Below are 12,702 nucleotides of genomic sequence, written 5' to 3' on the forward strand. Positions count from 1 at the left end.
TGTAACTGTGTAACCAAATAAACCCCTTTTATAAAAGCCAATCTATTTCTGGTGTTCTGCATTCTGGCAGCATTAGCAAACTAGAACATACGGCAAACCCTATATTAGCCTTCTGTGGAAGCGCCAGACTGCCCTCCAGAGGAGCTGTACCATTCTACTTCCCTACCATCAGTAAATAGGTATATCTCACTTTGCACATCTTCTCCAGCACTTGTATCTTTCTATAAAACTTAAAAGTTTTATTCAAACACCACATAGTCCATCCTAAGTGTACGATCAATGGCTCCTGGTACAATCACTTAGTTACTCATTCACCACCACAATCTATATGAGAATATTTCCATTTCTTCCGCAAAGAAAGAAGAAAAAAAAGAAAAAGAAGGAAAAATCCCATACCCCTCCTATATTCCCCTTATTGACATTTAGTTTTGTTATATTGCCTTTGTTACAATTAATGAAAGATTATTACATTGTTCCTGTTAACTATAGACTCTGTTTTGCATTAATTGTGTTTTTTCCATATACCATCCCATTTTTAACACCTTGCAATGGTGACATACATTTGTTCTTGCTCATGAAAATACTTTCTTATATTTGTACATTTAATCACTGTCATTGTCCATTCTAGGTTTCTCTAAGCTGTAGAGTCTCAGTTTTTATCCTCTGTCTTTCCTTCTGGTACCATACATGCCCCTAGCCTTTCTTTCCACCATACTCACACTCATCTGTGTTCATTATACTTGTAATATTGTGCTACCATCACATAGTATTGTGCTATCCATTTCTGAATCTTTACAATCAGCCTTGTTAAACATTCTGTACTCCTTCAGCATCAAATGCCCAATCTTTACCCTCTTTCCATCTCCTAATAACGTATGTGCTCAACTTTAACTCTCAGAGTTTGTTCATTATTGTTAGCTCATATTAGTGATGCCATACAGTATTTTTTTGTTGTTTCTGGCTTATTTTGCTCACCATAATATCCTCAAGGTTTATCCACATTGTCACATGCATCATGACTTAATTCCGTTTTATAGCTGTGTAATATTCCATCATATGTGTATACCGCAGTTTGTTTATCTGCTCATCACTTGATGGACATTTGGTCTGTTTCTATTTCTTGGCAATTGTGAATAGTGCCACTATAAACATCAGTGTGCAAGTGTCTGTTCGAGTCCATGCTTTCAGTTCTTTTGAATATATACCTAATAATGGGATTGCTGGGTCATATGGCAGTTCTATGCTTAGCTTCATGTGTAAATGCCAAACTGCCTTCGAGACTGGCTGCACCATTCTGCATTCCCACCTAGAGTGGATAAGTGTGCCTCTGTCTCCACATCCTCTCCAGCACTTGTAGTTATCAGTTTTTGGCCATTCTAGTAGGTGTGAGATAGTATCTCATTGAGGTTGTGATTTGCATTTCCCTAATAGCTAGTGACATTGAACATCTTTTCATATGGCTTTTGAGCCATTTGTATTTCCTTTTGGAAAAGTGTCTATCCATATCTTTTGTCCTTTTTTTTAATTGGGTTGTTTGTCTTTTTGTTGTTGAGTTGCTTTTGATGAAGTTTTATTAAGCTTCTGTATATCTGAAAAGTCTTTATTCTTCCCACTCTTTAAAGATGTTTTTGCTGAGTGTAGGATTTTAGGTTGTGTTTTAAAAACATTCTAGTACCTTAAAGATTTTACTCCATTTTCTACTGACTTGCATAATTTATGATAGGAAATCTGTTATCATTCTTACCTTTGTGCCTCAATATGTATTGTGTCTATTTTTCTCTGCTTTAAGATTTTCATTTTATTGTTGGTGTGTGTGTGTTTCATGAGGTCAGGTGTATATGTGTGTTGGGTGGGCAGTATGTGTGTGCATATTGTAATGTGTTTGTGGATGTGCACACTGTGGAAGGTGTTTTTTTGTGTGCATGATTGTATGGGGAGTTATTGTGTGTGAGTGTGTGTTTTGCAGTGACACATTTTTGTTTTGTGTTTTGGGAGGGCAGGTTTGTTTCTGTATTATGCAGGGTGTGTTTGGGTGTTAAATGGTTGTAGTTTTTTTTTTATATATTCTGTGAGGAGACAGGTTTTTTGTGTGCTTTGTTATTTGTTTGGTCCAGGTATTACAGTGTCTTACCTTGTTGTTGTTGTCCATTTGCATTTGTTTCAGTTATTGCTATATAGATTTGTGTGTCTGTCTACCATTTAAAATATTTTTATCCCATTCTTTTCCTGTTTTTTTCTGTTCTCATTTTTCCCCCTTTTTTCCCCAATTCTTTATTATTATTGTTGTTGCTCTTTTGTTCTTTCACTGTTTTTACCTGTTTAATATTTTGAATTTATATATTTCTTTTCTGGTTGTCCTTGACATTTAAAAATGCATGTTTAACTTTAGACTTCAACTTTAAATCTGTCTCCTTACCTTAAACCAAGGACTTTGGAACTCTTTAACTCTGATCACCTTCTTCCAAAATTAATGCTTTTGTTGCCCAGTATTTTGATTCTGATTTTTTAGAAATTCCACAGTTCACACATACTACTTTTACCCAGCCAGTTTTTAAAAAATTTTACACATATGACTTTAGAAAGTTACCTTTGTACTTACCGTATTATATTATGCTTGAAGGAATATTCCTTTAGAGCACATCTCCCTGTGCTAGATTCCCTTGGTTTTTATCAATTATTTAATTCTCATTCATAATTCTAGATTGACAGATTTTCTCTCGATACTTTCAAGATAGTATTCAACTGTTTTTTACTATTTGCTGTCAAAGCCTGCTATCCTTTTTTATCTGTCAGCCTGTTTTCTAGTTCTTCTGTTTGTTTCTTGTATTCATTATGATGTAGATTTGTTACTTGTCTTATTTGAGCACACTTACTTGGTCTTCCTGAATCTATGGAGCTATTTCTTTATTGGTTCAAGCATTTTTGCAGCTGTTATGTATTCTTTCTGTCCTCTGTTTCTAGAACTACATTTAAACTTGTGTGAGATTTTTTCCTTTAATCTTTCATGTTATTTAATCTCACTGATATTTTTCGTCTCCTTTTCTTTCATTGTTTCTTATGGGCAAGTTCTTTCAATGTATCTTCTAATTCTGTAATTCTCTGCAACTCTGTCATATTTCTTTAACTTTTCCATAGAGTTAGAAGTGGTTCCAGGCTCAGCCTAATTCTTTTTATTCTTGGTAGTGGGAAATGCTGTCCATAGATACCTTGCCTATTTGGTCTCCAGTGATGCCTCCTCTATAGAGTGTCATTATGGTACAGTGGGAGATTCCTTTAGAGCTCTTCATCTGTCATGATACATGGAAATGAGACTTTCTTCTGCTTTAATCCTGCTATTCTTCAGGCAATTTTGTAACAAATTTTGAAGTAGCAAACAATTTTGAAGGGCAATATGATATATAAAGGATAAGGATATTTCTTTAGTTTAGTTTGCTGGAATGTTCTGATTTAGTAGGTGGGTCCCAAGTATTTGCACTTCTTAAAGTTCCCAGGTGATGCTGATGCTGATGGTCTAGGAACTGCATTTTGAAAACCACTGGACTAGATGATGCCATGACTTTCAGCTCTGATTCTTTCACTTTTGAATAGTGTTGTTATCTTGCTGGGGCATCAATTTATTAACACTTAATAAAAGTGGCACCTAAGTAAGTTGTTTAAAACCATTGCATTAATGTGATGTTTTATTGTAGTGATCATTCAGGATATGTTCGTCCAGTGCCAGTGCCACGCAGTTTAAATAGTGATATTTCCTATTTTGGTGTTGGGGGCAAACAGGCTGTCTTCTTTGTTGGACAATCAGCCAGAGTAAGTAAAAAAGATTTCTTATAAATGAAAGTTGATAAGAATATTTTGAAGTTGTTTAAATACGTTAATCAGCCCACGTATTTGGAATTTTTAAAATGCTTTCTTTAATACTTAACAGATGATAAGCAAACCTGCAGATTCTCAAGATGTTCACGAGCTTGTGCTTTCTAAAGAAGATTTTGAGAAGAAGGAGAAAAATAAAGAAGCAATATATAGTGGATACATTAGAAACAGAAAGGTACAATGTATTTTAACTCAATTGTAAATTTATTCCTTTGGACAGATGATGTATGAGAAGACTCTTTTTAAAAATTTCTAAAGTACCGGAATTGTTGATTTAAAAACTTGAAGATAAGAAATGAGTGAGTTAGTTTTTCATTCTTTTTCCTTTAAACATGTGAGTTGAAAGAATGATCTTTTATGTGCTCTCTCAGGCTATGGGTCTTCAGAAAACAAGTTGTCTTATAAAGCCTAGTAAGCTTGTTGTAAATTGCTTGAAAAACAGACTTCTCTCCTTGGTCTGAATCTGAGTTTTAAAATCTTTGTTTTATAATAGCCATAGGCTAAAATCAGATCTTCAGAGAAATCAGTGATTTATTTCCATTGAAAGTTTGAATTCTGATTATTATTTTAATATGACAAAATGTCAAGAAGTTTGAATCTTGGTGAGTATATGGTATTTCTTGTATTGTTGAACTTTTCTCTGAAAAAATTTATTTTTTTTACTTTGAAGTCTTTCATTTGAGCTTTTTAAAGATTCTTTCTCAAGTCTAAAAGAAATTGTAGAAAGTTTTATGACAATTTATGAAGACAATAAAAATAGTCCCAAATGCCAGAGTACAGTGTTGATAGCATTAGGGTAGATTTCCTTCTAGTCTGATTTTTTTACTTATAAATAATTTTGGTCCCACATTATTTCAATTAATATTTTATTTCACTGTGTTATAAGGTGTTTTTTGGTATGGAAACATATTTTTAACTGCTTCATAATGTTTCTTTGGATGAAAATACTGTAAATAACCTATTCTGTTGTATATTTAGCTTATTTCCATGATTTTACTGTAACTATAAAGACATTACAGTAGATATGTTTGCATAAAATTTTGCCTGAATTGTAATTTTTTTCTTAGTATAGATTGTTAGAATTTTAATAAGTAGCAATGAATTTGAGGGTTTTTTTTTAATATAAGAAGTTATTTATTTCTTTTTTCTGGTTTCTTTCACTTAACATAATATTTAAAAAAATTTTTTAATTGCAATTTTGTTAAGATACATTCACACAGTAGAGAAACAATCCAAAACATACAATCAGTGATTCATGGTATCATCACATAATTGTATAGCGCCCCATGATCAAATTTAGAATATTTTCATTACTCCAGAAAAGAAATAAAAATAAAAAAGAAAACCCTAATCCTCCCATACTCCTTATCCCTCCATATTATTGACCCACAGTATTGATGTGGTACATTTGTTACTGTTGATGAAAGAGTATTAAATATTACTGTTAACTATCGTTCATTGTTTGCAGTAGGTACATTTTCCCCCTTATAACCGTCTATTATAAACTCCTTATAATAGTGTATAATCTGTGTATAATCTGCTCTAGTTCATGAAAGAACTTTTTTAAATTTCTGCAGTTGATCATGGACATTGTCCACCACAAGATTCAGTCTTGTACATTCCCACGTTTTAACCTCCAACTTTCCTTCGGGTGACCTACTTGACTCTAAACTTTCCCTTTCCAACACATTCACATGCCATTCAGCACTGTTAATTATTCTCACAATGACATACTACTGTCATCTCTATCCATTTCCCAAACATTTAAGTTCACCCTAGTTAAACATTCTGCACATATTAAGCAACTGCTCCCTATTCTTTAGACTCATTCTATACCTTTGTAACCTGTATTATTATATTTTATGTCTATGAGTTTACATATTAAAATTAGTTCGTGTCAGTACTTTGAGCTTTTTAAATGTTCATGGTATGTCTACACAATTGCTTCTCTTAATTTAAATGTCGAACTCAGCAACAGGATATGAAAGTGCCTATCTGACCATTTCCTTATACTTAAAAAGAAAATTGGAGAAAAGAAGCCAGCAAAATGTTGGCAGTTTGATGAGTGAAAGTAATACCTTTTCCTTCATTACTTAGTGGACTGAATTTTCTTTTTCATGGTTATTAGCCACTTTTATTTTCTCTGTAACTTAACATTCTTCTTTGTCCAGAAAAGATTTTCACTTTTGTTCATCTCACTTTTTTTCTCTTTAAAGGTGTTACATTTAATAATTTTGTTTATTGGTATATTTAACATTATCCCTAAACCACTTCCATCTCATCTTTTTTTTTTTTTTTTTTTTTTTTCATTTTTATTGAGATTGTTCAGATACCATACAATTATCCAAAGATCCAAAGTGTACAATCACTTGCCCCTGGGTACCCTCATACAGCTGTGCATCCATCACACTTAATTTTTGTTCAATTTTTAGAAACTTTTCATTACTCCAGACAAGAAATAAAGTGAAAGATGAAAAAAAAAAAAAAAGAAAAGGAAACTCTAAACCTCCCCTATCCCTAACCAACCCCCCTCAATTGTTGACTCCTAGTATTGATATAGTACGTTTGTTACTGTTTATGAAAAAATGTTGAAATACTACTAACTGTAGTATATAGTTTGTAATAGGTATATAGTTCTTCCCTATATGCCCCTCTATTATTAACTTCTAGTTGTATTGTCATACATTTGTTCTGGTTCATGAAGTGATTTCTAGTATTTGTACAGTTGATCATGGACATTGCCCACCATAGGATTCAGTTTTATACATTTCCATCTTTTGACCTCCAACTTTCCTTCTGGTGACATATATGACTCTGAGCTTCCCCTTTCCACCTCATTCACACACCATTCGGCGCTGTTAGTTATTCTCACATCTTGCTACCAACACCCCTGTTCATTTCCAAACATTTAAGTTCATCCTAATTGAACATTCTGCTCATACTAAGCAAGAGCATCTACATTTCTTCCACAAGGCAAGAGGGAGAGTCAAAGAAGGTAGAGAGTCAAAAGAAAGAGGAAACAAAAAAAATGACAGCTAGGAAGCAGCAAAAGGAAAAATAACCTTAAATCAAAGTAGAATAAAGAATCAGACAATACCACCAATGTCAAGTGTCTAATATGTCTCCCCTATCCCCCCCCTTATCTGCATTCACCTTGGTATATCACCTTTGTTACATTAAAGGAAGCATAATACAATGATTCTATTAGTTACAGTCTCTAGTTTATGCTGATTGCATCCCTCCCCCAATGCCTTCCCATTTTTAACACCTTGCAAGGTTGACATTTGCTTGTTCTCCCTCGTAAAAGAATATATTTGTACATTTTATCACAATTGTTGAATACTCTAGATTTCACCAAGTTACACAGTCCCAGTCGTTATCTTTCCTCCTTTCTTGTGGTGTCTCACATGCTCCCCATCTTTCTCTCTCAACCGTATTCATAGTTACCTTTGTTCAGTGTACTTACATTGTTGAGCTACCATCTCCCCAAATTGTGTTCCAAACCACACACTCCTGTCTTCTTTCACCCTGTAGTGCTCCCTTTAGTATTTCCTGTAGGGCAGGTGTCTTGTTCACAAAGTCTCTCATTGTCTGTTTGTCAGGAAATATTTTGAGCTCTCCCTCATATTTGAAGGACAGCTTTGCTGGATACAGGATTCTTGGTTGGTGGTTTTTCTCTTTCAGTATCTTAAATATATCACACCACTTCCTTCTTGCCTCCATGGTTTCTGCTGAGAGATCCACACATAGTCTTATTAAGCTTCCTTTGTATGTAATGGATTGCTTTTCTCTTGCTGCTTTCAGGATTCTCTCTTTGTCTTTGACATTTGATAATCTGATTATTAAGTGTCTTGGTGTAGGCCTATTCATATCTCTTCTGTTTGGAGTACGCTGCGCTTCTTGGATCTGTAATTTTATGTCTTTCATAAGAGATGGGAAATTTTCATTAATTATTTCCTCTATATTGCTTCTGCCCCCTTTCCCTTCTCTTCTCCTTCTGGGACACCAGTGATACGTACATTATTGTACTTTGTTTCATCCTTGAGTTCCCGGAGACGTTGCTCATATTTTTTCATTCTTTTCTCCATCTGCTCCTTTGCATGTAGGCTTTCAGGTGTTTTGTTCTCCAGTTCCTGAGTGTTTTCTTCTGCCTCTTGAGATCTGCTGTTGTATGTTTCCATTGTGTCTTTCATCTCTTGTGTTGTGCCTTTCATTTCCATAGATTCTACTAGTAGGTTTTTTGAACTTTTGATTTCTGCCGTATACATGTCCAGTGCTTCCTTTACAGCCTCTATGTCTTTTGCAATATCTTCTCTAAACTTTTTGAATTGATTTAGCATTAGTTGTTTAAATTCCTGTATCTCAGTTGAAGTGTACGTTTGTTCCTTTGACTGGGCCATAACTTTGTTTTTCTTAGTGTAGGTTGTAATTTTCTGTTGTCTAGGCATGGTTTCCTTGGTTATCCAAATCAGGTTTTCCCAGACCAGAACAGGCCCAGGTCCCAGAGGGAAGAAATATTCAGTATCTGGTTTCCCTGAGGGTGTGTCTTAGAAAATTGCTCCACCCTTTGATGCCTGGGGTCACTGTGCTTTTCTGCCCAGCAGGTGACGCCTGTTAGCCTATAATTCTTGACTGGTGTGAGTAGGTATGGCCGTGTTCCCCCAGGCTCTGGGGTCTGGTTCTGAATGGAAAGGGCCCCACCCCTTTCCTCCTAGAGAAGACAGACCCCTCAGGTGGAGGTCATTAGCATTTCAGTGGTCTCCCTCTCTGCTTGTGGTGTCTCCACCCTTCCCAGAGTCACAGCCCTGGAAACTGAAAACGACTGGGGCTTTCTCCACTGAGCCAAAAAAGAAACAGATAGTCCCCTTCAGACCCAGTCCGAGGCGACCCTCAGGCTCTTCCAGGTCAGTCGTCACCCAAAGCCTCTGTCTGTTTTTTGGGGGCTGCATACCTGTAGTGAGCAGTTCACACTCGCTACTTAAAACCCCAGGTGGAGCTCAGCTGAGCTGTATTTGCTTGCTGGGAGAGAGCTTCTCTGTGGCACCACGCGGCTCCGCAGCTCGGGCTATGGGGGAGGGGGTCTCCCGACCTGGTTCTGCAGGTTTTACTTACAGATTTTATGCTGTGTTCTCGGGCATTCCTCCCAATTCAGGTTGGTGTATGATGAATGGATGGTCTCGTTTGTCCCCCCGCAGTTATTCTGGATTATTTACTAGTTGTTTCTGGTTTTTTATAGTTGTTCCAGGGGGACTACTTAGCTTCCACTCCTCTCTATGCCGCCATCTTGCCCGAGTCCTCTCCATCTCATCTTATAATGACAAAGCTCTATAAAGTGTATTGGTAGAAATATTATTTGCTATGTTTGAACTAGAGGAAGATAGGAATTGAGATTAAGTGATTTTTCAGAACTGTATACATATGGCAAAACCTGAATAGAACTGAGTTCTCTTGGGTTATAATTTTTCTTCCAACTTTTCCTGTGTTTTATTTTTAGTTCATTCCAACAAACACTTAATGAGTACCAGTAAGGGACCTAGTTCTTTTTCTTTTCTGTCGAGTCCTTTTCAGCTTTCCTTTTTTGTCTGTTCCTCTGACTCTGATGTGTAGCAGTTTTCAGGTTGCAGGTGAGACTGGTAGTTTTATTTATAATCAAGCAGTCTTTTCCTCTTCTATGGAGCCATAAGTATATGACAAATATCAAATCTGTATTTCTTGTTAAGAATTTTCTCTTTAATTTGAATACTGGATCTGTCTGAGTTCAGTAAAGGAAACAAACTATTCTAGGAAGTTTAAACAAAATAATTTAATAAAGGGAATTATATACTTGCATGATTGTTGGAAGGGCTGAAGGAATACACTCTAGGCTGAGCCTCCTAGAATGTTGCCAGAATGCTCAGAATTGACCTTCGAAGGATGCTGCAGTGTCTGCTGTCAATATGAAGATCAAGCACCTCCCCTAAAACTGGAATACAAAAACACTCTGCCGTAGCTGTTGTCCAGGAGTTGGGAAGGTCTCACTGCCACATTTACCCCAGCCTGTTCTGCAGTGGCCTTTTGGCGCTTGAAGCAGAAGTCTGGATATGCTGGTCTTTCTGTGACCTTGGTTAATAACAGAAAACTGGGAAAACCTTGGGAAGATGACTTCTGTCTTGCTTTTGCCTTCCAAATTCTTGTGTAGTATGTCTGATTGGTAAAACATAATTTATATTCACAACCTGAATGCAAGGGAGCGTGGGAAATATATGTTTTGTTTTTCCAACCTCTGCAGCCTAAAAGGGCACAGTAAAAGGCGGTAGGAATGGATGCTGAATACCAACTGATCATGTCCAGCACACCCATATTTCTAGTTTCAATTGGTTGTTCTTCGTTAGGTGTTTGGTAAATAACTCATATTTGGTATACACCATTCTTGTTCTCTCCCTCCCTTTGTCCTCCAACTACACTAAGCAATTAATGGCTATGCAGTTAGAAACATTAATCTTTGTCATTAATCATTCACCACATTTAATTGTCTTTTAAAATAAATTCTTTCATATACTCTCTTCCACCCATTTTCCAGTGCTCTAATTTAGCCTTTCCAGCCTCATGTTTCATCATATGTTTATTGTATATTCTAAGTTACCTTGTTTTCCTTATACTCTTGAATCCTTCATCTTTTCATTTGTCTGAAATGTTCTTTCATTCATCTCCTGGGTGAATGTTACCACTCTTCTGTAGCTCTTGTTTCATATCTTTATAAAGGCTCATTGTTTCATAATCTTTTGTTTTTCATCTCCTAACAGATGTAATTTGTAGAAAGCAAAGGCACTGTGTTCTTGAGCCCTGTGTTCCTCATTCCCAGGATGAGGCATAGCTCTTAGAAGGTGATTGATAGTTATTTGGTAAATGACTGTTTTATTAGTAAACCCACAATAACCTACTAACTCTAATAGTGTATAAAATGTTACTTATGTATATTATGGATTGTAGCTATATTATGGTGTGTAGGGGATGCATGAGAAGAATTTTGAAGAGTTTTAAAAATTTTATTAGTAAAGCAATAATGCAGGCTTATTGAAAAAGAAAGTTGATCAGTTTCCTATAGATAATAGTTTAGTGTGTATCTTTATCTTTACAAATTTTTATGTATAGCAACACAGTACTTTGTGTGTAGGCAATTTTAATGCTGTCCTACTACAAATTGAGAAATTTGTAATTCCTGTTCCCCCCGCCTCCCTTCCGCAAGCTCTGGGGCCCAGAATGATTTTTCCAAACATAAAACACAGTGCGTTTTGGCTAAGCCAGCTGGGTCCAGGCTGCCCCTTAGTTTTCATGAACATGGAAGGCTGGACATTCGTTCTGACCAAGTTAAGTGGTAGGTGTCTCAAGTAAGGACTCATTCCTCCCTACGGTAAGTGTCCTCAATTTTTAAGTCATTCTTAATTGGTATTTATTCATGGTCTTTACCTTTTCTTTTATGATTCTAAAATTGGTTTAGCATTATGGGATAGGAACTCCTTTATGTAAAGCTAGCTTAGCCATGTGTATAAAGGTTCCCTGTCTTTATAGCATTGTCACACTCAGCTGGTCTGTTATATTGTCCCAGTTTCAACCAGATGTTTTTTGAAGCCTGTTTCTGAAACTATTCAATTGAATTACATTAAAAATTGATGTAATATTATTTGTGTAATTGCAATTTAGGCTTATCTAATCTGTTATGTTCACTCTTGTAGCCATCTGATTCTGTTCACATTACAAATGATGATGAAAGATTTCTACACCATCTTATCTTAGAGGAGAAGGAAAAAGATAGCTTTACTGCTGTGGTTATCACAGGGGTACAACCAGGACACATACAGTACTTGAAAAATTTTTTCCATCTTTGGACGCGACAGTTAGCGTAAGTCATTTTATTTGATTCAGGACATGTTGGTACTTAACTCTTTTAAGACAGAAAATATTACAGATAAATTTGAAGCCTCTTGGGTATTCTGCTTGTTCCTTCCCCATTTCCTTCCTTTCAGTATGGTATCTAGTTTTCTGATATTGGTGTTAAATATTTATTCATTCTGGAAATATTTATAACATTTAATGTACTGAACATTGAGGTGCATGTTTTTTGTTACCTATTATGAAATTAAAAATAAACTTCAGAATTTACCAAATTCAGCACCTCCACCCCCATATCCCCCTTTTGTCCTGCTTCTCCATGGCACCTATCGTAATCTTCCATACCATGTATTTTACTTATTTTGTTTTGTCTGTTTCCCCCATTGGAGCTTTGTCTGCCTTTCCCCGTTTTTTAACTGCTGTGTTCCCAGTGTCTAGAAGAATGCCTTCTACACAGTAGATGCCCAGTAAATGTTTATTTAATAAATTTATCATGCCTATTAACATTTTTCAAGCCCTTAATGTTTGACATATTAATAATACTGAAAATAAGTCATTGTATATCTGTTCCAGCAAGACTTAAAATTATTCTAGGAACTCTGTATCCCATTAGGCAAAATCAGAGGACTATTTCCATAATGGCTCCAAGTTTTTTCTCTAAAGCTGTATAAAAGATAACCTTTTACTGGGCTGTTCCGTAATTTGCGTCAGTCTGAATTACTGAATGTTGCAAAATGGATACATTTGCACAAAATCATGCTTTAAAAAAGTATCTTTTCACATTTATTCAAAAGACTATTGCATTTAATTTGAGATTCTCTATATTATACATAAATGTGTACTAACAGTTAAAATTTTTTCTCCTTTATGGAAGATAAATTTTATTTTTAGGAATACCTTTTTTAGGCTTGTTATTACCACTAAATGGCATACTGTATTAAAGTTTCTTCATGTAATGCTTGACAC

At 35.6% G+C, this 12,702-nt stretch overlaps 1 protein-coding gene across 4 annotated transcripts in view; it reads left to right on the top strand.

Annotated features, from left to right (window-relative positions):
• Positions 1-12,702, top strand: part of SMCHD1 (structural maintenance of chromosomes flexible hinge domain containing 1) — a 202,058-nt gene that overhangs the window by 58,211 nt on the left and 131,145 nt on the right. For all 4 annotated transcript variants that reach the window (XM_037805484.1, XM_037805486.1, XM_037805485.1 and 1 more), the window contains exons 6-8: positions 3,690-3,804; positions 3,923-4,042; positions 11,580-11,746. In XM_037805484.1, coding sequence (XP_037661412.1) covers positions 3,690-3,804; positions 3,923-4,042; positions 11,580-11,746 — 402 coding nt within the window. The remainder of the gene's footprint in view (positions 1-3,689; positions 3,805-3,922; positions 4,043-11,579; positions 11,747-12,702) is intronic.

The sequence above is a fragment of the Choloepus didactylus genome, chromosome 16, assembly GCF_015220235.1.
Source record: "Choloepus didactylus isolate mChoDid1 chromosome 16, mChoDid1.pri, whole genome shotgun sequence".
In the NCBI taxonomy this organism is placed as follows: domain Eukaryota; kingdom Metazoa; phylum Chordata; class Mammalia; order Pilosa; family Megalonychidae; genus Choloepus; species Choloepus didactylus.